This window comes from Protopterus annectens, chromosome 7.part1 (assembly GCF_019279795.1).
Source record: "Protopterus annectens isolate FY-2018-M chromosome 7.part1, PAN1.0, whole genome shotgun sequence".
In the NCBI taxonomy this organism is placed as follows: Eukaryota; Metazoa; Chordata; order Ceratodontiformes; family Protopteridae; genus Protopterus; species Protopterus annectens.
Genome location: NC_056740.1, coordinates 384521479 through 384547454, shown reverse-complemented (window position 1 = coordinate 384547454; position 25976 = coordinate 384521479). Strand labels below are relative to the sequence as shown.

General features: G+C 38.3%; 1 protein-coding gene across 14 annotated transcripts in view; it reads left to right on the top strand.

Moving 5' to 3' along the window:
• MYO5A (myosin VA) overlaps window positions 1-25976 on the top strand; it is a 4204798-nt gene that overhangs the window by 3347458 nt on the left and 831364 nt on the right. For all 14 annotated transcript variants that reach the window (XM_044078829.1, XM_044078834.1, XM_044078828.1 and 11 more), the window contains one exon: window positions 20017-20160. In XM_044078829.1, coding sequence (XP_043934764.1) covers window positions 20017-20160 — 144 coding nt within the window. The remainder of the gene's footprint in view (window positions 1-20016; window positions 20161-25976) is intronic.

Here is a 25976-nt window from a genome sequence, read left to right as displayed (position 1 = left end):
ACCAGGCATATGCAGCAAATGGGGCATCCACAGAGGTTCCTCACAAAAGGAATACATAGCCTAAATAAAGTGTCCTAATCAAACTGCCTCAAAGCCCTGTCACTGTACTCTGTCTCCTGCAAATTGCTGAGAGGCGAGCTATGCCTGGCCTACAAAGCATTCTCTGATCCTACTCTGATGGGTCTCTGTTGCACATCTGTAAAGCAACATCAGAATTACCAGATCTCTGGACCTAAATATTGTCTGCAACACAAATAGGCCATGTTGGAGGGACAAGTATGTGTCTCACAGTCTGCCTCTTCTCTGGAACAGGCTTCCCATCCATGTGAAGCAGAGTTCTTCCCTAACCTAATTCAAGTGAATTTGGACCAGTGGATGGGGAACTGGAAATGTATTCCTAGTATGGCACCTGTGTCTCTAGCAGACAGAGGCGGCCAATAAATGCTTGGCATTCCATGCCGAAGGCTGCATATACCCCTTAAAATAACACTAGGGTATCAAAACGTGTCATATTTTTGGAAAGCATGGCTAGATTTAAAAATATCCCCTGAAGTTGTTAGTATAGTAATTATATGATACTAAAACATCAGGAGTGCTTGGTATCAATATTTTTAATCAGTGCTTTTTTTTGTAAACAAACAGGTGTTGGTACACATATGTTGCATTTGGGTCAATCCCCCCCCCAACACACACACACCCATTCCAGTGTCCCATTATTTGGCTATTTCTCCCCAGTTGCCATAAACACTGTTCAAAACTCTGTGTGCATACTGCTTTCTGCTTTACTTCTACGATTACAGATATTTGGATTTAATTTAAAACTTTTATTTCAAATTTTCCAGCACAAACAGTGACAGACATTTGCTAAACAAAGCAATAAAATCTCACAATGAAAACAGACATAGCATTAAAACTTCTGTGACTTTGAAACTCACATTCATTGAAACAGCATTGAAACCCACATTCAAAGAAAATGCATCTGGCCAGTGGCAGATTAAGTTTACCTTTGGGGTGTTTTCAAATCATAGACGCCTTGCACACATTTTTAGGACAATGCAAAATTTCTTTGATTCACCTTCCTGATTGTATTCAATTATAATATATAATAATTAAATTATATCCCTTGTATAATACACCACTTGTTAGAGCATGTTTTAAATTTATAGCCAGTAAGCAAAGAAACAAAACATATGAACCAATAATGCCAAAACTGCCCAATTCAGAACATTTCAACCATAAAAGGCCACTCAGACTTCTGTCATTACAACCCACCAATATCAGTCAATATGCACAGTCTCTGCAGAAGTAAAAGTCATCTGAATAATTCCACATTAAAGCGATCTGACTGTAACTAATGAAAAGGTTAATGCTAGCAAAAAAACTTTATATTTAAGTATTTCATCTATAAATTCATTGCCTGCTGCCCTTGAAAAATACATTAAAAATGATAAGCCGGTAATATTGCAATAGGGAATAGATGGCAAACTAAAACAGGTTCATGGTTACTACCCTTACTTTTGAAGATTCAGCCTCGAAGGTTACTCCACCACATCAAAGAGAGCAAATCAGAGAACCCTGTGTAGAAAAGGCAGTATCTGGCAAATACAGACCTTGAAATTATGACTGGAAGCCAGCTGTAATTCTGAGTCTTTTCATAGCTCATAGTTGGTGAGGTTATAACATAACCTATTATAAAAGCAGGAAGGAGTATTGCTCCATAGGTATCCTCCCAGTTAAGGAATATCTAGCAGTTACTTGCACCCATGAAGGCACAGCTCTTTCCAATCAACCAGGGTCTATATTAGATCAGCGAACGCTTAAAAAAGTGAATGCTTATTTATCACTTATGTAAGCGAAAGCTTACAATCTCAAACTGTCAGAACAGTGATTTTTTTCCTAGGGAAAAAAATTGCTGATCCAAAACACATACACACAACACAAGCACACCAAACAAACAGCAAGCCACACACATACACCTAAAATCTGACACCTAACCCTACACTAAACTATACATGCACCAACTATCCACTTACCTTTACCCAAACCCTAAACCTAAGGTCTGTCATTATCGCACACTCACCTCACCCGCTCCCTAACTCACCTAAGCCGCCCTAACCCTCACGTCCACACAATCGCACACTTAGAACCCGACCTGTAACTTTCCACCACAGCACTGAAAATACCGAAGCAGCAGAAACGGACAACCAAATTCTTTCCCTAGGAAAAAATTCGGGTTTCTGTTGCTTCGATATTTTAATCTTTCGCTTACATAAGTTCGATGAATCAACGTTCACTTTTTTAAGTGTTCGCTGATCTAATATAGACCAAATCAACCAGCACCTTCTTGAAAGGCACCAGTGATCAACACCCCACCAACCACTCTGGTATTTTCTTCTAAAAGTCCTTAACCATTGGAATGAAAATCTACTTCTTCAAGGCTACATTAAAAACAAACATACACCAAGTGCATGTAGTGTCTTCTCTTCCATCTACAGTCATGTGTTTATCATCTCCAGTCTTATTCTTATGCACAATAACCCCCTGTTGTAACTACTTCTGAAGACATGTAGATTATCCCCAGAAGACTTTTATACTCCTTTTCATCAATCTCCACAGTGAGCCTTGTAGCTTTCCTCTGGATGATCTCCCGTCTTTTTTTTTTCCCTAAACAGTCTTAAGAAGCACATACAGTATACAGAACAAGAGTATGGTCTCTCAGTCCCAAGAGGTTGCATGCAATAGCATTTCCAAGTCAATTGGCAAGTTCTTTCCATATTCAGAAATGTCTATCCTGATGTTTGTGTCCTTGTTTCTTTCCTCACTTTTATTTTATAAATGCTAAACAAAGGACTTATTCATGCTTTCCAAAATGTAATAATCCGTGATATTTTTCAAACCTCAATTAACCTGTTAATATCATAGCCTCTTAATATCTGTGGCCCCTTCTTAAGTTTAAAATGTACTTAAAATATTTCTCCCCATATGTGCAACAAGGGCTAACATTCTCTCACATCCAAACATGGCCTCAGCTCCCCCAATTAGTTTATCTACTTGCATAAACATAGGCTTCCTTTTCTTTCTCCATAGTTTTTGATCTCCTGAATTTTTCATTTTGTCCTTAGAGCATACATAACCGCTATAATCAGGCACTCCAGGCACCATCTAAACCTTTCCTTCCACTCTTGTAAACAGATGCCTTTCCATTCTTATCAGGATTCCATATATGCATCCATCCAGTCATAATCCACCTTTTGGTGGTTTTCTCCTCACTATCCGTGCTGCTCAGGCCAACCGTATACTACTTAGGTGACCCAGATTGCAGTATGGTCACTGCTGGCTAGTTGAGATCATGTCTTTGTTTTTTGAGTCTTTGTTGTCTTGGTTTAGGAACCAGCCAATATGTAGCCATTATCACTAACCCTTTTCAGTACACTATCATCTACCGTGCACAAGTAACATGTATTCAAAGTGAAAATTAACTGTTAGCAATAGTGAGTAGCTGTCAGAAATTCTACAAATATGTTGATAAAAAAATTCAGGTGGTAACATATCACAAACCATTGTAAAGCATATTCAAATAATCCTTACACAAGGAAACTCTGAGACTGCAGAGGAAATTAACTTAATCTACAGAAGCAGGACCTGAAAGTGACATTCAGACCAGGGAAGGAGTTTCACACAAACTGTATGTTGAGAAGAATGTAGTTTATCAAAATAATAATGAACTTCTAGAGAATTAAAACTTTTAGGTATTGCTGCAGTTGACGACAAAATTAAAAGAATTTCTGAAATGTAGTGATTCTGACTTATTCTAATAATGAAAGATGCTACAGTGAGAGTATGGCCTGAAAAACATAATCAGTAACGACAGAAATTCAGCCTTATTTTTTTTTTCCAAGGCAGAAATAGTGCGTGTCTGGAGCTTGATAACTAAATATGACAAAATAATAATTACCATTCAGTTGAGAAAACAAATGCTTGAATGGATATGAGTCAGAGCTAGGAAAAGCAAATTACAATAAAAAGATATAAAGTTTTGAGCAGGAATGTCGACTCACGTAGCCATCTGCAATGCATACCGTAACAGCCATCTTTAAGAAGAAATGGTAGCATGCCTGTTCCATATCATTCATATAGATTTTTTTTTCCATTCAAAGAAGCTGTAATCTCATATGTGTGGAATATTAATACAAGTTCTGTGAAATAAACACACTTGCAAATACAAGAAAAGTCCATCACAGATGTGATTAGTGCATTAGATTTTATATTTTTGACACATGGGATACCTGATAGTCTCACACCTGACTGTAGTCCATAATGCTTTTCAGGAATCCAGGAAATATGTGCATGAATGGTAATTCAGTTACATAATGGCCAGCCCATAGTATCCTCAGTCAAATGAAAAAGTGGAGACAACTACCCAAACAGTGGAGTCTAACAAGAAAAAAAATGTAGCAACAGATATGTTCTGTACTTCTGCAATATAAGAATAGTTCTCTACAGTGACTCCAGTTCTCACAAGCTCCACTTTTTATAGGTAGGTAACTTCAGTGATTACACATCATGCTGTACACAAAAATTCCAGCGAACTCTATTTACAGTATAGAACTCCTGAAATAAATTCCCCAACTTTCCTGTGTGTATTATTTGTCAAATTACCCTTGAAATTGTGGGCTCTGCCTTACTGATTTGCAGTACCTTAGGACAGCCACAGCAAAAGACAGCACCATTGGGTCCTACTCATCAACCGTCAAGACTTTCCCCCTTACATGAGCCACTTATATTCCAGTCTGATTGTTATTGTGATAGCTGATATAACTGTCTGCCAATGCAGTCTTACTGGGATATTGCACCTTGCTAATCTGATAACCACATTTCAGTTTTAAACCGTATTTGTTAATCCTCCTGACATGATACTTCAAACTTTTCCTGCCGCTGTGTTATAAAAGTATAACTGTGCCCACATATTTCATTGTCCTCTAATTCACTACCAGTTCTGAGTTTACTACCCACTCTCAAATGTTAAAGAAAACCTACATTAATATAAGTTCCCAAACTTGATTACAATGCAGCACAAGCGTCTATGCTTAAATGTAGCATTTAATTTCTATACTGTTCCTCATTACTCACAACATCACTACTAACCCCTCACCCTAAACCCATTCAACCTGGTTTATTCTTTCAACCTCCCAATATACTTCTCATTTTTTTGTCTGTTACAAAACTTACTAGATGTTCTGAATGCACCAGAAGAGGCAAATGGACATTTCAATTCAGGGCTAATATTACTCTCTACTTTAGCACCTGTCATCACCCACCAGCACCCAGACATATCTCTTCTCTATCCTTTTTAAAGTTTAGTCATGTAACAACTCACCATCACCACATTTGCCATTAAGCATTCACTCTTTGCATGTAATAGCCTTTATAGTAGAGTTAACAACTATAAGAATATTCTGCTCACAAACTGTTTCAAGGTTCTCTAACCACATATGACATATTCAAGCTATACCCATGCAGTCTGAACATTTCTCACACACACACACCTACTTCTTATACACAAACACACACACAGACCTACCTACTACTTATACACAAACACACACACAGACCTACCTACTTCTTGCACACACACACACACCTCTTAAAAACTTAAACACAAATGGACACCTACCACTCACTTGTCCGTTCGCGGTCCATGTACAAAAGTTTTCAGGAATTCGAATTCCAAGGGCATGGACCAGGAAGATGTAAATGATCGGTCGCACATCGCACAGACGGAAAAGGTCTTATGCATCTGTGCGATCCCAACACAAAGGCCATTCTTAAAGAAGAATGCCCCTAAAAAAGAAAGTTTTTTTTAAAAAATGAAACAGGGCAGCAGAGGTACCAGCACTTACCGGCCCGAAAAAGCCCTGTTTTTAACAATAAATGGTAATGTTCTTCATAGTCAAGGTTGCATTACTCATTTTTGGGTCTTCTTGCCATGCAGAAACCTGTGACTGGCCCAGTTTCAAGAGTCTGTGCATCATCTCTAGCTGACAGACTTCAGACGACTGATGTCTGGACATCAAAGTATAAGAGAGGCTTCTGTTGGCACCATCTTAATTTCTTTCTAGTTATTTAGTCCGATGTGCTACTTAATTTTATTAGACACTTGTGGTCAGACGGTTGGCTCATTTATTCCGGAGTTTCTTGCAGCCTGCTTTCAGATAAGTACCCCGTTAGGGAATATTCTTTCTGATGAACGTTTAAAAAAGTTCAATAACTACTTCAAGTGGGGAAACAAATCCCCCATAAAGTCTTTCATTCCTTTTGTCTGTTTTGTTTGGAGAAACAGCACATTTCTAGTTCATAGGTTGGTACTAGGCTATTGGCCTTAGGGCGTATACAAGCCTAGCCATGACAATTCCATGGCTATTTTTTCCCGCAATATTTACTTCCCTGGACCCCTGTCTAGCAGGGCAACTGACATTATCCCCGGGGTGAATTTCCTATCTCCCATCCAATCATCAAGGTTCCTTTTAAAGAGGAAACTATAGACATGTTCACATTTTGATTGATGAGGGGTACAGTCCGGTTCATGCTCGTAGGTGCTCAGGTTGTTTATCAATATACAGTTTTTGTTTTGTTTTTCAGCCAGGAATAAGATCTAGTCATACATAGGATTTTGGGGTCCCTAATATTATAAATATCAGAGATTTGTTAGTCCTGATTTTGAGGTCTATTGAACTACTCATTGGATACACTTTGGATTATGATTCCGGGGGGTGGATGCAAGACATATGGGCTGTTCAGTTTTTATGTTTGGTAATTTTTTATGTTTGACTGTATACCAACAGACTAAGTGGTTTTGAACTAAAGTGTGATATGGGAGTGGTGAATGCCACAAATTGAGGTGGACGTAGCATTGCCTAATTGACTTGAGAATTTAACATTAACTTTGGTGGCCCGTTACTATTCATAGGTTCATAGGTAGGTAATATGCAAATGGGTTCCTGTTATACTATTGTGGACACTATCATTTAAGGCATAAAATAACAGTGTTTGGGACATATTGGCAAGGGCTGTTATGGTTCACCTATTTGTTGAATATATTATTTAAATGTTGATTATAACAAAGTGGCTTGAACCACTACTAGTCATGAATGGATACCATTCACTCCATGAATGTCATATGGGCGTAGCATTGCCAAAATTAGTGTGTATTGTTTGAATTTTTTGGCAAGGGCTATTATGGTCCATACTTGACTAAAGGATTAAGGATTCATGTTTGAATGAATGTTGTAAAGAGGTTGTCCACTACTATATTTAGACATTTGCAAACTGGCCTGTTGGTTTACAAGTCATTAACGATTTAGTTAATAAAAAGGGTTTATTGCCAAGATACAGTTCAGTTGTTCTTTCTCCGCCAACCAGTTATATTTGAAACTTTATATGTGGGTGTTTTGATTATATCAGATTGTGTACCCACTGAGTATGGATTTAACCAAAATACTAACAGGACTATCTGCCGATAGGGAAGATCTGGGGGTGTTCGGTGTTGATATTAATAACCAAGGGGATATTAGAACCACCGCTGAAGGATCGGGAGAATGCTTGTGAGGCTCTCTTTCTAAGATTGAATAAATGCATGAGATCCTTGAGATCCAATGTTTGACACTCCAGGCTTTTTAAAGCATATTTGGCCAAAGGAATCTCACCAAGAGGGCTGAGAGTAAGGACACAACCACTTGTCAATGAGATAGATGCAGAATTGGCTAAGCACTGGGTCACTATACAGTAACAAACATCTATGGCTTTTGTGGAAGCATTAGCTAATTATCATGATAGAATTATTGATAAGGACATTGTGGATGTCACTAAGCTATGTGAAGAAATTAAAATCTTTGAGGGGCAACCTTTTTACAATACAGGTTTCAGCAAATAAGGAAAATACCTCCTCACCTTAGAACAACAGTTACGTGAGAGGGAAGTCCACAAATTTCAGCAAGACAAAACTGATTATGAACGAGGAAATCCATTTAATTACAATAAACATGTAAGGTTTGAGGAAGGGAACACTAGGGTGACCAAAAGGAAGCATCCCAGATCCATTGTTAAAAATCGCCCGGTTGGTATTGAGACATCAGTGGATGATACCTCATCAGCCACAAATTTGGACATGCAGCAGGTCTCAGACTCACCCAACCCAAAAAAAAAAAAGCAACACCACAGCCCCTTTAGGCCCCACTACAAAAGTGCAGGGAGAAAACACTCAAAAAAATAGACAACATGGAGGGGCTGCTGAAACTACTAATTCAGAAATGATTGTATGTAACAATGTTCTAAATATCCAAAAGTGATCACCAACGCACAACACCACCAGTAAATGCAAGAAAATGCAAAGTAAGGCGAAACAATGAAGCCATGGAGGGAGATTCAAACCAACAAGTTTATTCTGCTATAACATTAACGTTGACACAATTCATTGTCACAATATGTTTTCGTTTAAAGTTACTTCGTCAGATGTGAGCGTGCAATACCTAAGGATAATTTATAATAAAACCTAATGAACATCATTCCATTAATTATCCATTGAAAATGTCAGGACCATTAACAAATTTAATAGACACATCCTGTATATAGACAAAGACAAAACATGATGTTTTGTCTTTGTCTATATACAGGATGTGTCTATTAAATTTGTTAATGGTCCTGACATTTTCATTGGATAATTAATGGCATGATGTTCATTAGGTTTTATTATAAATTATCCTTAACTATTGCACGCCCACATCTGACGAAGTAACTTTAAATGAAAAAGTATTGTGACAACAAATTGTGTCAATGTTAATGTTGTAGCAGAATAAACTTGTTGGTTTGAATCTTCCTCCGTGGCTTCATTGTTTCGCCTTACATCGCATTTTCTTGCATTTAATGTTCTAAATATCTCTAATATCACCTTGTCACAAACTCAAATAAGTCTACTCAATAAAGGCTTAAACTTTATTCCTGTTTTGTTTTCATTTCTGAGGGTCATTTAGCTCAAGATGTATTAGCATTTTGTAGACTTCTAAATTTAAAACTATTTATTATTTATTATTTTATTTTACATTTGTTAACCGGGATGGTCCGACTGGATACATGTCCTTTTTCAGCGGAGGCCCGGGGAGAAAAGCTCCAACAGAGTTACATTGATAATTAGGTACAGTAAATGAGCTGAAAGAACTTAACAAAAACATAGGCTATTTACATACAAGTACAAGACTGCCATTACTATTTCTGAGATTACTACAAATGTAACATTAATAACATATTAGCAAGGGCAGTAGGCAGTATAATGACATAGAGTTAGACAGGATACATATTTCTTTATCACAGTATACAAAGTACTTATCTTAGCTAGTTGTTTATGTTTTAGTTAATGGCACAGAGCTAGTCTGGGTTTGAGCAAGGACATAGCCAGTGTGACTTGAAGTGGAGTTTTAGACTATGTGTGACTTGAAGTGGAGTTTTAGACTATATTGAAACTACGCTTTCAAGGATCTACTGATGGTGACTCTGACAGAGTTTTTACTTATAAGTCTAAATTTGTACCACCCATGTACCACAATGATCAATTATTTCAAAGACGTGTATTGAAGGATTTGCATTTCTGTTCTAGGGAGTTGTTATAAAGCTAACAATCTCTCAAAGATTGAACTAGAGGTCCTACATGATTTAGAAAATAATGATTTGGTTATTCTCTCTGCTAATAAAGGTGAGGCAATTGTGGTCATGAACTGGGCTCAATATGATACCGAGGCACAAAAACAACTTAGCGATGGGTGACACTATGTAAAGATGCCTTTGGATCCAACATTTAGGTTTAAAAAACAGATTGATGATTTCTTATTATCTTCTAGGCAGGAGGGGAATTATCTCTGACACTACTTTGTATCATCTTAATGTGTCGGATCCTATGGATCAATACATTTATTTTTTATCTAAGATTCACAAGGACCCTTGTAACCCACTGGGGAGACCGATTGTATTGGGGAGAGGTTCACTTACTGAGCTTCTGTCACAATTCCTCACCAAATTTCTGCAGCCAGTACTAAAATGGGTCTGCTCAAGAATCAAGGACACTACTGAATTTCTTCAGATCATTTCCAAAACCCAATTGGAACAGGGGTGGTTATTATGTACCCTAGATGTCAGTGCATTGTACACCAATATATACCACATGAGGCCAGTTTGGAAGCCATAGAATACTGGCTATACAAATCGGATCTCTATCAACCTGGTTTCAATACTTTTTTGATATGCCTCACTGAACATGTCCTTAACAAAAATGTATTTTTCTACCAGGAACAATGCTATTGGCAAATTAAAGGAACAGCGATGGGGGCTTCCTTTGCCCCCATATATGCAGACCTTTTCATGGCTTATTTTGAACATTTGATTTATGATAATGCACAGATTCGTCGCATTCTTATGAATTCTGACTTTGGGATGTTCCTAGCTATATGGGGTGGATGATAGCTGGATGCATGGAGAAGGGTACTGTGGATATTTGCGAAATACCTCAGTTCGTAAAGTATGATCGGTATTTCTGGTGATTAGAACATCAATATATGTTATTTGTTCCAAACTGTAATTCACCGTGAATTGCAGGCACCATTTATTCTCATTAAGATAGCCAACAAATTCCAAAAATAATCCACATCTGATCTCCATACCCATCCAGCAAGCATCCAAAAACCTCCTCCAAATGTCCATTTTCACCAGGTAGATGTTTGCAGGAATCCACTTATCAACACTTTAGGAAAGATCTTACTAAGCGATTTTGTGACAGAGGCTACAAAATGGGACATGTTCTGACTGCCAGTAATTGGGCTACCACACTAAATAAAGGTGACCTTTTGAAATACAGAGAAAAAGAAGCACCTAATAACTCTAATATCAAGTTGGTCACCACATATGGAAGAAATATGGATACACTTATGAATGGTGTACAAAGGCACTGGAACATCTTGTTGGCTGATTATAACATCTCATTTCCTTCAGGAGAAATGCTGATTTTCTTTTCGTAGAGGCAGAAATGTGGGCTCCCATTTAAGTCACTACAAACGAGGACCCAGAAGTTCGAGTCACACTGGTATACAAACAATTCTATTGGGGGATACTCTTATTGGGCATTCTCCTTGTGGTCATTGTAGTCACTGCAATAGAATCATGAAGTCTAAACAATTTCCAAGTCAAAATTCAGGAAAAGTTTATGATGTCACATTTTTTGCTAACTGCAGTTGCAACTGGATCATTTATTTGGGTACATGAAATTGCTCAGCATTCTATGCGGGTCAGACTTCGAGACCACTGAGAATAAGAGTATCTGAACATATTAGTGACATGAGGATAAGGAAGCCCACTAGTGTACTATACTTAGTACTTGCTACAGCTTTTTTTTAGGTTTATGGTAATAGATAAAATTGGGGGCAACAGATCAAATAAAGCAGGATGGCATAATGTTCTTGATGCCAAAAAAAAGAAATGGATAATCAAATTGGGTGGACTTTTTCCACCAGGTCTTCCGAAACCGGTCTGTTTTTTCCTTTTGCATTCTTTTGCTGACATGCATTAAATATTGAATTGTTCAGCATCACAGTTTGCTGGCTTACTTTGCTGTTTTCCTTTTGTAGAGGGCTAAAGAGGTGCTCTTCTTGACATGTATGGGCAGTCTATTCCAGAGTCTGGGGAGTCTCTGGATCAGGAACCTATTCCTCCAGCATGTTTTGTTAATTGTGATGACAAGGTTTAGATCCCTGGAGTATGTGGCTCTGAGGGATTGGGATTTCTTTAAGTGTAGCATGTCCAACAGCTCTCAATCTGTTATAACCACATTGCCAGGTTTGCCACTGGGCTGCCTTTTAGGACACATCGTTGCATCAATCTAATCCAGCTTGGATGGCTTGAACTACCCAGTCTAATACTATATATCCAATTGGTTGTGGCCCATAAAATCATATATAACCCTGACAATACCCCTGGACTCAAAAATCTTGTCACCCCTTATAATAATCCTAGACCACTGCACTCCTCCAACAGACTCCTTATTCAGATATGTAAAACTAATAACTCAGCCGGTGACACTCTCTTCATAAACTCTGTAGGTAGATCATGGAACTCTCTCTCTCAGCTGATATTACCTTACTTTCTTCACTAGGTCAGTTTAAAACTAGGCTCAAACATCACCTGGGAACAAACTGGCAATGTCACTGTATCAAGCCTGGTTAACCTTTCTCTGGAATGTGTAAATCTGCTATGTAGCCTACTATGTAATTTAATCTGATTTTCACTCGTTGAATAACTTTACCTGACGAACTGTTGTAATGTTTGCTCTTCTAATCACTGAAAATATTCTATATGTAATTTGTATTGTCTGCCCATCTAATCTCTATAAATAATCTATTTGTAATTTGTAATATGTGACATGTTATGTTGGATTTGTTATTCCTTGGATCTTTTCTCCCCAGATCTCTGCTGAAAATGAACATGCATCCGTCCGGACTATTCAGGTCAACAAATATAAAATAAAATAAATGTTAAGCAGAGATCACTTCTGAGTAGACGATATGCGACAAGAGTATAGCTGGAGTTTTGTCAGGGTTATGATAAGTTTCCATCCAAGACCTTTAAGCATACAGCTGAGGTCCTCACAGCATGGAGTCCTCAGACCTGGCTCCTTCTACTTCTTCTCATACCTCAGCTTTGGCTGGTACATTTCCCAAGAAAAGAAAAGACAAAAAGTTGAAGGAAAAGGATCCAGCAGATGAGGGGGATCCTTCTGCGTCTGTATTTATGTTAACTGATTACTTAGGCGAGGTGTTTGGTGACTACTAGACCTTAGACCTGAGCCTTCTGGCACAATGCCACAGGAGGCCTCCATGGCCACAACGCCATTTGGTTATGGGCACTCCAATATCAGCATTGGTTGGGTTCAAAGCCACTTTGCAGGCTTTGGCTTGTGACACTTGAGTGTTTGTTACCGAGGGAGACAGTTTATCTTCTTTGGCTGTAGTGCATGAACAAACCTCAGAAAACCAGAAAGAGGTCATCGTTGCCCTGCCACATACCAAGACCTTTCTAAATGGATGCTTAAACCAAAGAGACCAGTCAGATTGCCTTAACGTACTGCCCAGTCTTCAGCTGCAGCAACTTAGGTTAAAACATGAAATCTAGGGAGCTCAACTTGTCACAGCTGCCAACCCCTGAAGCTTTTCTCAGAAAAAGAAGAAGTGTTTCTTTTCAGGAGAAATTCAACTCATCAGGATCTGAAGATGAGGAAGAATTGTCTTATACCCTGTCTTTTGCTTCTTCCCCTGAAGAGTTATCCTTCAGGAATCACTTCCATAATCAGATGGTCACCTTTTATGGGATGAAAGCACTCATTTATTGTGTTGGAAACTTTTTATTAAATTTTCAATCAATCTCGGCTGCTGTGTGAGACTACATTTTATTGTTTTATCCTTCGCCTAATGTCAGAGAAAGCAGATTGTTGGATACATTTAGCAAAAAGACCCCATCTGTGAGGCTATTAACTGCCAGTTTCACATGATAAAGTACTAAGGGTCTTTACAGGAACAAATCATCACTAAATCAGAGGGCATTACTGACAAGACCATAGAAATAAACATACAGGAGACAACTAAATCAGTACTTCAGGTCTCCAAACGCACACAGAAATGTGGTTACGATGCGTTGGCTGCATCATGTAAAGCAGCTGTTACAGGTTCTGTAGACATGTCTGGCTGAGGACTCAGCCATCCTCTGACTAGGTAAAGATCAAACTTTTGGATGCTCCGCTGGATAAGGAGTTCCTTTTTGGACCCCCCCCCCCAAGCAGAAAATGTTTTTGTGAAATTGGACAAAAAGAGAAAACAAACAAAATGTGTGAAAGAATTCTATTTGCTTCCCTCACCTAGATATAAAAGCAATTACTCTTGTAAACCTTGCCTTTTGCCTCCTAGGCAAGTAAAAGGGAGGCCTTCCTGAGCTAAGAAACCAAGACAGTCTAGGAGGTGGCAACCTTATTAGTGCCCTGGACCTGGGGGATCCAAGGACCCCCCCCCCCCCGAGAGCAGCTGTGGCTATTCGCAGCAGCCAAACCTTCCCTCTAGTGAGGATACGTTCTTATTCTTACAGCAGTGGGAACTCATCACAGGGAACCAGTGGGTTCTACACATAATAGAAAAGGGCTATTCCATTCAGTTCAGGGGAAACCCCCCCCCCCCATAGACGCCTTAACCCCCAAAACCCCAAGAAGGTCTTCTCCCCCTCATCTTGCTAGACCTTTTACAACAAGGGTCCATTCAGGCAGTTCCTGCAGGGGAAGAGGGAACAGCGTTTTACTCAAGAATCTTTCTTTTACCAAGAAAGGAATGCACTTGGAGACCAACTTTTGACCTGTTGAATTTGCACAAGTTCTTGTACATCCCAAAATTCAAAATGCTAACCCATCAGAAACCATTACCCATGATCTTTCAAGGGGCTGATATGGTTACTGTAGACCTGAAGGATGCCTACATTTTTTTACACCTGTATTGCAAAAGAGTGCAGGAGATATCTTTTGTTTGTGGCAGCAGGATTACACTACCAGTTTTGTGCTTTGCCATTTGGCTTGTCCACTGCTCCCAGTGTTTTCACCAAATGTTTAGCTTAGTTTAAAGCCAATTGCAGAACCTTAGGGTGTATGTTTATCCTTACTTGGATGATTGCCTTATCCAGAGCAAATCCATCCTAGAACTCCAAGCAGTCTTGCAAATCAACATGGACTGCATCCAGAAGGTAGGTCTCAGTCTCAACCTCTGCAAGTCCCATCTTCAGCCCCAGACAAGAATTCTCTTTCTGGGTACACCGGTACATTTAGTAGAACAAAAAGCCTTCCTACTCCAGGACAAGTTTGCTTTCCTCAAAAATTGTCTACTCAGCCTACTGTCAAAGAATACCTGAGGGCTTTGGGATACATGGCATCCTGCATCTTAATGGTCCCCCTTGCAAAACTATACATGATAAAACTCTAGTGGGACCTAAAAATGTTGGTAACATCATTCACAACCCTTGTAAGCCATGTCCCTGCCTGGGAAGGTGTCTTTTCTCCCCTACCTGAAAAGGAAGATTTTCTGGTGGGAAGAGACCATCCTGCAGAATCCAGGGGCAAACTTCTGTGTACCAGAGACAGATAATATCACCACAGACAGTTCAGAAATAGCTTGGGGATCACACATAGGACCACTGAAGGTGCAAAGGTATCTGTACTCCAGAGCAGAGAAAACTGCACATAAAACAGAAAAGTGCTGGCAGTCCTTCTAGCTATGAAAGCTTTTCAAAGCAACCTGAACCCTGCAGATTTGGACAGAATACACCATGGTTCTGTGGTACAAGCAAGGGGGAAACCCATTCCTACCCTCTGAGCAGTCTCACAGTAAAGATTTAGCTCCTGGCACAAGAATTGCAAGTGGCACTCATAGCATCCTACATCCCAGGCTGGAAATCAACACCGTAGCAGACTCGCTGAGCAGGGACTTTTCTGTGCCCCAACGAATAGATGCTGAAGAGAGAGATATTTTTCTGAGCCTCACCCATCAATGGGGACTTCCCAGTGTGCACTTCTCATCAGAAAAGAGAGCTACAAAGGTTCTTATCCAGAACCCAATAGACAGGGACAGGGATATGGAGGTCAGGCAGACCTCTTTCTGTATGCCTTTCTACCATTACCCTTGAACCTCAGAGTACTGATAAAAGTGAGGTCAGACAGGCTGAACATTATACTCACAGCCCTCTTCTGGCCAAGGCAGCACTGTCTCTCCTTTTGACTCTCAGTGAAGAGAAAGATTACATTCTTCCACCAGTGATAGATGTAATCACCCAGCAAAAGGGGTGTGTCATTCATCTACACCTGACCACACTCAAACTAGCAGAATGGAGGATTTGATTTTAATCCACAAAATGCAAACTATTCTACAGAAGTGCTGTCTGTCCTGAGAGAGGCAAAAAAACATCTATGAGAAAATCATACTTCTAGAAATGGAAGATGCTCTTTTATGGATACCGGAACAAAAACAGGGGCTGCCAGATAGCCTACCCCTCAACTTGTAGCTTTGGGAGTCCTCTCAAGAATCATTAGTGCAACGTTCACAATGAAGAACATAGTATAGCTGTGTTACACTTCTAACATTTATCTACTCACACATCTAAACATCTACAATTATGGTATTACAGACTTCCACCATCCTACCCCTCTGTCTACTGGCCTGTCCTCCATAATGGGGGGGGGGGAGTGGATCTGATGGTTAGCTCTCATCTATCATCATCCCCTTCATGTAATCCTTGTCCATAGTTGGAATCTTTCCTTATCTCTATCTAACCTGTGACATCTGGAAGAGTTGTGATGTCCTCAGGCATCAGACTGCTAAACACAGCCTATAAAGACCTGAACCATGGTGCTGATGGATGCTTGTCTTATACCCTGACATCTGTTGACTAGGGATGACACAAAGACTCTGTAAATGGGCCACTAATGGCTTCTACATGGCAGGAAGACCCAAGAGTCGATATTAGAACACTGAGCTACTTGAACATCTACAATTTTAAGTGCAACACAACTGTACTTTATGGAATCATTACAACACATACAAAAAGAAAATTCTCCACATCAACTTTCTTCTCAGCTGCAAACAGTTAACATATTTCTGCTTAGTACATTTTTCTAGTATGGTGATAACTCAACAGCTGTAATATGATAGGTTTTTGCTTCCAATGATGTTGAGCCCTCGGGCCCCTATCAGAATGAGCATCTGTGGCATTTTATCTACATTATCTTGTGAAGTGTACTGCTTGAATTCCCCAAATTTAACATCACATCACCAGGAACCCTTTCCTCCATTAACCATTTATACAGCTGTCTGAAAACAGACTTATTTTTCTTTTCTTTTCCATACATAATATCCCTTCTTATCAACCTCAGTTGCAGCATCTCCTGGCAAGTATTAAATCCTTCACCTGCCCAAAATAAAAATGAGGATCCTCACTGTGAGCCTAATGTATATAGTCTATGTCCATAGAGTTTTTTTAAAACTGATGTCTTCTGAGGGTAGTGGAGGAACCTGATGTTAAGGATTCTATTTTCCCATCAGTCTGACATCTACCAAGTGAAGACATTAGTTTTTTGTCTTTATTTTGATTCTAGTCCGTGATTATATACATTTATATAATGTACATTTTTTAATTCCCTGTTCCACTCATCACCAATGTCATCCCATACCTCCTGTGAGCTTTTTCGTTCTCCTAATTCCACTTTCTTATCAGGGGAAGGTTTTGGAGAAGTGCTGCTATGTAACCCTTTAGCCGGGCATTTCTACTCCAGGGAGAAAATAATCTTTAGGTCATCATCTCCTAAGACTGCAGACGTCCCCTTTCTGTCACTGCTCTCAAGGGGCATTGCTGAATGCTGCTCCAGGAGGACAAGAAACTCTTATTCTGAGTCCCCTAAAACTGTCACTCCTCCTCCGTTAAAGAAAGATGAGTGTGCTGTGGAGAGGGCATCAAATGCTTTGCTTGAAGAGCATTTTTTTTTTTGTGAATGCAAGGAGAAAGGAATCCCTAGGTGGATGGAGCAGGCTTAATGTCACAGGTTTCACTTTTCATGATAAGAAAACACACCAGGGGCCAGCAAAGACAGTTCCAAATCACTTTATTGGCAAACGAAATGGTGCATGAGATACAAAGGACTGTACTAGACTATGCAATGATGATAACTTGTTATGCATGTCAAAAGTGTATCTAGATCCCTATATTTACTTATAGATGGTCATTGAGCAATTATTGTTCCATTTCTTATCGGAGGGGCAAAACTTTGGGCACATTGTTTTCTCATTATAAACATCAGGACAGTGGGGGTGCTAACTACAGACAACTTACTATTTCAGGGGATGAATTGTTGGGAACTTTCCCCTGTGGCCATTGTACCTCTTGTAGCCAAGTCAACAAACTCAAACAATTTACCAGTGCTAATACTAGCAAAGTATTTGATGCTCGTGTTTTTGGTAATTGTTCATCAAGTTGGGTTATTTATTTGGCCACATGTCATTGTCAAGCTTTCTATGTTGGCAAAACCTCACGTTCTTTGAGAATCAGAATAGGTGAACATCGTAGTGATATTCATAACCATAAACCAACCAATGCTCTATACCAACATTCCATTAAACATAAATCAGCTAAATTCATGTTTATGATTATTGATAAGATTCAGGGAAACAGACACAACCAGCTCGGTTGGCAGAGCATTCTAAGCCACAAAGAAAAATACTGGATAGTACATTTAGGGGCTTTATTTCCACCTGGGCTCATTGACCATCTATAAGTAAATATAGGGATCTAGATACACTTTTGACATGCATAGCAAGTTATCATCATTGCATAGTCTAGTACAGTCCTTTATTTAATGTATTATATATTACATATCTATCACAATCGTGATAGACTGCTGACTTTGTTCATGTCATGTTCAGGACTGGTAATGATGAGTCAAGTATTTGTTATTCATCATCTTTATTATGTACTTATTGCTTATGAGTATTTTCTACTGGTCACCATTTATTTATGATGTATAGGGTAAACTTTAGATACATGCTGCTTTTCAGCGCCACTGTTATAACACAAGTTTTTTACTTCTATCTATGCATTATCTGGAAGGCACCACGTTTTTCATTGGCTATTGCATCCTATATATATGCTGTAATTTCACTGGTGAATGGTTTTTATGTCAATCCTCACTGAAGAAGGTATGGACCGAAACTAGTCTGAGGAGTTTAGATTTATTTTGGTGTATCTCATGCACCATTTCGTTTGCCAATAAAGTGATTTGGAACTGTCTTTGCTGGCCCCTGGTGTGTTTTCTGTACTTGGATTGGGCCGGGCAAGCTGTACGTGCGAGGGTTTGTGTTTCTGTTCACTTTTCATGATGTCAGCTTGCTCAGGTCCCCCAGCCACCACCATTGTGGTAGCGTTCCAGCAGTTAGGGAGACATCTTGGTCATAAGATTTCATCTCTCTATGCCACATAGCTGGCGTGCCTTTCTTTAATTTTGCCCATGTCTAAACCTAAAACTAAGTTTTGCTGGAGTGATACCCCAACCAATTACAGACTACATGTCCTGTGTATAAGAAATGGAGTTCCTCAACCTTCACCCTGTGCTGTAAACCCTTTCTTAACTGTTAGTAAACCCACCCCTGCTGTTCTGCTGAAGTTGCAGGCTGCTGCTGTATCATTCAAGCAGCTGTCTAGCTTCCAGTTGGTAACAAACCAAATTATATTGGGGTATCTTGATATTAGGTTCTGTTCCAGGCATTGATAATCATCCCTTGAAAAGTACAAGCATCATGGATTAGAGAAGATGAACAGGTGAAGTTACTTTCTTTGGTTTACTCATTCATATCGCAGTCCTTTCATAAGAACCGTGTACCATATAAGACCCTTTGCTGTGTCATTACGTCTCCATGCTGAGTTTTTTCATTATTCGTTTTCACTTGCACCTTGTATTTCTAACTTCCTTTCAAAAAACCTGCACTTGAAAATGGGCAAATGTTGTTTTTCCTGCTTCAAAAATAAACAAAAATGTTATGGTCTTGTTTTTTTTTTTCAGTAAATGTAATTCACATTTATGAATGACTGCTTTCATTTTTTCTGGTAAATATATTTTTATAGTCTGTCAATGTTTGTTTAATTTTCTCTAACTTCTGTTTTTGTCATTTGATCATTTTTTAAGTGTATTGTCATCTGTTTTATCTGGAAGCCTTCTGCAGTTCCTCTTCCTACCTCCACTTGAATTTGAACCTGTTTTAATATTTCATGAAAACATTTAATGTGGATTTTAATGTTGATAGTTTTGTAATTCTGAGGTTGCTTACTGCTGTTTGAATAATCTGAAGTGGTGATTTCAGGGTTTCTTGTCTGCTGCTTTATTTCTGAGCACTTAGTTTTTGCTGATGTTTGCAGGATGCAAGTGAGAAAAAGGCCCCTCTGGACATGTCTCTTTTCCTGAAGCTTCAGAAGAGAGTAACTGAGTTGGAACAGGAAAAGCAAAGCCTGCAAGATGAGCTGGATAAGAAGGAGGAGCAAGCACAGAGGATCAAAGCTAAGGTTGTCTTTTCTCTCTCTCTCTTTTTTTGTTGTTAAACAAGGAGCAATGTTTATTGCAAAGAAAAAATATGGCATTTCTAAGTAATAGTATACTGTGAAATCATCATACTTGGTGCACTTAAAACATTTTGCAGTGATTGCTGCTATAATCATAAAGAATCGTGTGTACAGTACTAGTAACTAAACATTTATCAGACAATCAGTACTTGCATGTTGGCTTCTCAGTTCTTTATATATTAAGAAACTCAAATGTTTGATTGTTTCTCCTAATCCATTATGATTAGATCCATTTTCACCCATAAAGAAACAAACAAAAATATAAGACACATCAACAAAAAAACATTTATACAAAGAGATCAGGGGTTTGTTTTATCATCATCATCTTATTTGTTTCCTATCTTAAACGTCATATGTGTAGTATAATATCAATAATTAAACATTTCTTTAAGTTGTTACATGTCACGCAAGCTAGTAAGTTAGATTCACCTGACTTTCTTAGATAAATGTGGTAACTCATTGTGCCCCAGAATTTTACTCAAAACCATTATTACTGAGTCCCATAAATGCCATTATTTTTTCAAATTCTTACTCCCCCCCCCTCCAGGGTTTTTCAAGGACCGAGATACTAGTTTTATCCTTGTTACTCAGTCTTTCTATTGTTTTTCTTCTAAAGAGTGATAAGAATGGCACATGGTATTATTATACACAGCAAACAAGATCTGAGGTAACTCCGGGTGCATCATCGGATAGGGATTTGGCCTTGAGCTGTCTGTAAACCTCGAGCTTTGTAGTAGGCCGACTCAGAGCCGAGGATTGGCTCCGAACCCATCTGTAAGAATGAAGGCGAGATGAACAACTCGCATGGAACGTTATGGTGAGTACATCACTTCTTTTTTGAATTGATCTGAATTTTGGTTCCCAGATGCCTTCTTAGCTTCTTACCACTTCTTGATCTCATCTCCTTTTACAATCTGCTCTGTATATTGCAGCTGTTTGTTCTTTTCCCATTTTCCCACCAAACTGTCATTGACTCTTCTCATGTTTTAATGTAATATATCCCATAGAAATAATTCTATTATTCCATGGTCTAACATCTTTCATATCAAATACCTGTTTTATAGTTTTTGTATATATATATATATATATATATATATATATATATATATATATGACAATATGTGATGTTCTCCATGTATTTCCCCTGAATTTCCAAATACCTATATAGTAAGCAGCATACCCTTGTAGCACGTTTCTAAATCTAGTAATCTGAAGCCTCCTTGCTCCTTTGTTAATGTCAGTCATTCCTATTACACTTTTTCCTTTTTATTTTCCCAAATAAGTTCCTTAACCTCCTTTTTCATGTTTTCCTCATCTGCTCTCTCAGATGAAATGTATATGCTTGAGCTACAAAAGGAGCTAATGCGATCAAAAACATTTTAATCACTTGTATTCAGTAAATGAGATCCATACATGCTGATTTATGTTTTTAATCTTGTTTATAATTTTTTGGCTGGTTTCTTCACACATTTACTTCACTTCTTGTTCATCTTCTTGACTTATACAAACCACCAAGTATCTCATTTTTTCAAGAATCCAGAAAAAGAGAACTTCTCAACCATGTCATAAGATGAGATGTAATTCAGGACTTCCAAGATGGCTGCACATTGATCAACAGCTTAACTACAACTGTCCCATTGTGGAAACAAACTGAGAAATTGCAGCCAGAGATATTGTCAGATTGAGTAAAATTAATTTACTACCTAGTAAGTAGAGAGCCCAGAAACCTGCAAAGAAGAAACAGAGAGCCTGAAAGAAAATCAATTAGAAAAAGTGAAGCACTGACCGGGAAGAATCCAGCAGCCGTTCAGCAAAAAGCAGTTCAAGCACCAGCTTTGTTGCAAGACAAGGTTTCCAGTAATCTAGAGGAAAAAATTAGTCAAATGTGCTCAGAGCTGATTAAAATAAATGAAATACAGAAGGAATATATCTACTCAAATAACAAAAGGCTGGAAAACATGTAAGAAGTTTTAAACAGGTATTCAGATAAGCTGCTAAAACTGCAAAAATCAAAGGTGGAAATAAAAAAGGCTACCTGAGTTCAAGACACTGCTCAAGAAGATAGGTTTCAAGAATGGTAGAATTAGAGGGTCGAGCACATAGGGAAAATTAGATTTTCTGCTGTACCAGAGAAGCTAGAAGAAACAGACTTTATTAATTTTATGAAAGCACAAATAAGCAGTTAGACTGATATCCAACAGCAGGAACTTGTTCATAGCTTAGTACTAAGCTAACTGCCCTTGCAAGCCATTTTAAGCCTAGCCAATTATCCCTTGTGAGACTCAAATCCTGCACCTTGTGTTTGTAAGGCAAACACCTTAACATTAGGCCACCCTCCCAACCCCAAATAAACAGCTTCTGCAAGGCTCAAACCCAGGATCCTGCACACCATACACAAAGTGATTTACCACTAAGCCATGGCAGATATACAATTAATTATTGTATAATTACAGTTAATTGAAAGGAGACACCTTGTGTATGCTCCAAGTATGACCGTGAGAAAACAGCCAAGACCGTTTTGCTGAATATCTAAACTTACCAGCAGAAAGTGTTGATCCTGACAAAGCTGTGGCAAAAGGGCAAAGTACTGAAAGCAGGAGACAGTAGTGTGTTTATACACCATCAGAGGAGGAACAAATTGATTCCATTAATCAGAATGTCGAGAGACAGGTGTGAAATTCAAGCTGCTGTATCCAGCTGTCTTAAAATATTTTTTCCTGGAGGAGCATGGTAATTTGATGCAGAACAGGCTAAGGAGGAAATGCAAAAAGTTGTCCTACAAAAATGAGCCATCAAGTGCTTCTTATTCTTCTGATGATAAAGCATGCTGTGAGACATTGCCAGTGAAACCATTTCCACTGGCCCAAAGTGAAATGGTTGAGAGACAGAGAAAAGCACAGGAGTTGACAAGATGAATTGGGAGCACCGTGGAATTGAACTGGAATCTGGAGTTGGGAGATGGAGATGGAGATGAACACGAAGACGAGCAGCAACATGGAAATTAGTGAATAAATGTGAGATTGCAAAGCATCAGTTGCATTTGTGAAATATGGCTGTATAAGAATAAGCGGAAAGAGTGGACTTTTGTTGACTTCATTAAAGTTGTGAGGAACAAACCGAATGGCGTTTTCCTCGCTTCTTGCCGTTAATGTTTGGAAGGACTCTGTGGAGAGAGGAGGAGGAAGGAAAAAGGTAACTGCAAGCAAAATTTATTTTCTTAGTAGTATTTCTGTGAAACTTTTCACAATATAAATTGCACATTGTATAGTGAAGTATTTTTAGTGCTTGTATGTGATAAGATTATTAAAGTAAACAGATGCCTTTTTTCTTCCTCTTAACTTTCTTCTTTTTTGGTATTAAGAAATGTAGGAATTAGTGGAAAAAGAGAAGAAAAGTGAGACAAAAACATGCTTAAAGTTAATGGGCTGTAATGTTGTTGCTGTGGGAGATGGGTTGTAAAAGTACACAGATCAGAATGTATGTAGAGCTGATACATTTTCTCTTACTTTTGCATGGGTGAAATGTCTGGATTAAGTCCCTTGGCTTAATCTAAAAATTTGAAGTGAAAACAAGTAAATATGAGAACACTGAATACAATGAAAAGTTTTCCTTTAGCAATACGTATTTCAGCTTGTCTTTCAGGCTGCAACAGATTAATATATTTTTCTTTTTTTCTCTTACTTTTCAAAGTAGGCAAGCTGATAATATGGCAATAAAAGGCAGAACACTTTTTTTTCAAGGCTAAATGTTGATTTCTGAATGTGTATACAAGTGGTTTTCACATCTGAGGGAAGGGGAATAAAGATTAAAAAAAACACAACAATTAGCGTAAGTAGAAATGCAGGCAGTAACATGCATCTAGCATGAATAACCTCAATTTCAGGTTAACCAAGGGCCCATGTTAGCAGCTGTCTATTTGATGTAAATGTTCCTGTTAGGAGGGTTAAACACAATTATTTAATGCTGTACATAGTTATGTTTTTGTAGTAAATTAATAGGTTATGGGGGTATGATTGATTTTTGGTTTGCGGATTTTTATTGCTATATGTCTTGTAAAATGTGACATAGGTTCCATTGTTGATGATGAGAAAAAACTGTATAAAGGATTAAACTGCCAAACATTACTGAGTGTGTGTATCACAGAAGCTTGAATTATACATATAAAAATGCTGCCATATATAATGGGTGGGAATAATAACGTCTTACCATAATGGCGACACTTTCCTATTATCTGGGAATGTGAATGGTCTCTCAGGTATAGACAAATAGGAAAGAATACTTGTATTAAGAAATGCAGAGTACAAATAGCAATGGTAAAGGAGACACATTTGCAAAGAATTGCACATGTGAATTTGATAAGGAAAGTATTTCAGGATGGATATTCTGCAGAATATCAGAGATAAAGGAAAAGAGGGGTATTTATATTAACTGCTAGATAAGCTCCAGTAGAGATAGAAGAGGGAAAAAGGATGATAATGGCAGATTTGTAGTAGTAAGGGCCTACTGGCGATGGATGAAGATTACATTGGTATGTATTTATAAACCACCTAAAACTGCTATTTTGGAGCTTAACAAGTTTGGGAAAAATAAACAGCTTTCAGCAGGGAATATTACTTGTTGGTGGAGACTAGAATTTGATTTGCAACAATGAAGAGTATATCTCAGGAGCCTAGAAGGGAACATATAACAAAAGTGGGTAGGTTTCTGAAGAAATTTATGAAAACATTTGATATGAAAGATGTAAATTCAGTAGCAAGGACTCTGAATTTACATATTATTCCAGAAGGTACAATAACTGGGCTAGACTTTGAATTAGAAATTATATTTCACAGGAATATGTGTATTTAATTGACAACTTTGCTACACATCTAATAGCTATTTATGATCATGCATCAATAATTTTTAAGCTAGAAATGCAGGTTAATTAAAGATGAGACACTGGTACTTCCTCACTTACCTGTTAAAAAAGAGACATTTAAGGAATGTGTAGTGGGAATTATGTAGGAGTTATGAGGGAAGACAGAAATTACTCCAGAAGTTGTATCTAGTGAGTAGAGTAAAATGAAGGTGCTTAAAAGTAGAGTAGAAATAAAAGAAAAAGACATCTGGTTAAGAAGTAATAGGAATTATTTAGAGGGGTTGACAAAGGTTAAAGTGTTACAAAATAGGGGGAATCTCATAGAACAAGAAGAGGCACAACTGCAGAGTTCTAAAGAGAAAATAAGGGAGTATCTGGATGGTATGCATGAGTTTAGAAATATTGCTGTTAACCAATTGCTTTTTGATAACTCTAGAGCACAAAAAACTTTTGGCACAGTGAGTTAGTCAACAGAATGTACAAAGAGTTGTTGCCAAACTTGGGGAGCCTGTAGCACGAAAAAAAACATTCAGTAAAAACTGCAAGAAAAACCTAGTCAAGCTAGAGATTTCACTGTGTTTTACCTTAAGCCTCCTGTAGTGGAGGCCCATGGGATATATGCAAATAACCCCTTAAGGGCATCAAGTGTTTCAGCTGTATGGCTTCTGAATGTCCATGACTTTTTTTATTACCTTTTTAGTCTTTATGGTTACATTCAGGCCAATAAAGCCAAACCTTACTAGCAGTGGACATAAATGTTTTGGCCGTTTTATTGATATCATTAGCACAGCATAAGTGGATAGATTGGCTGTACTTCAGAAAGAAAGGGTCTTTAAACCCAGCTGATGCTCATAAAATTTAAGGTGCCTGCAAAATATCCCAACAAACATCCAAAGCAGAG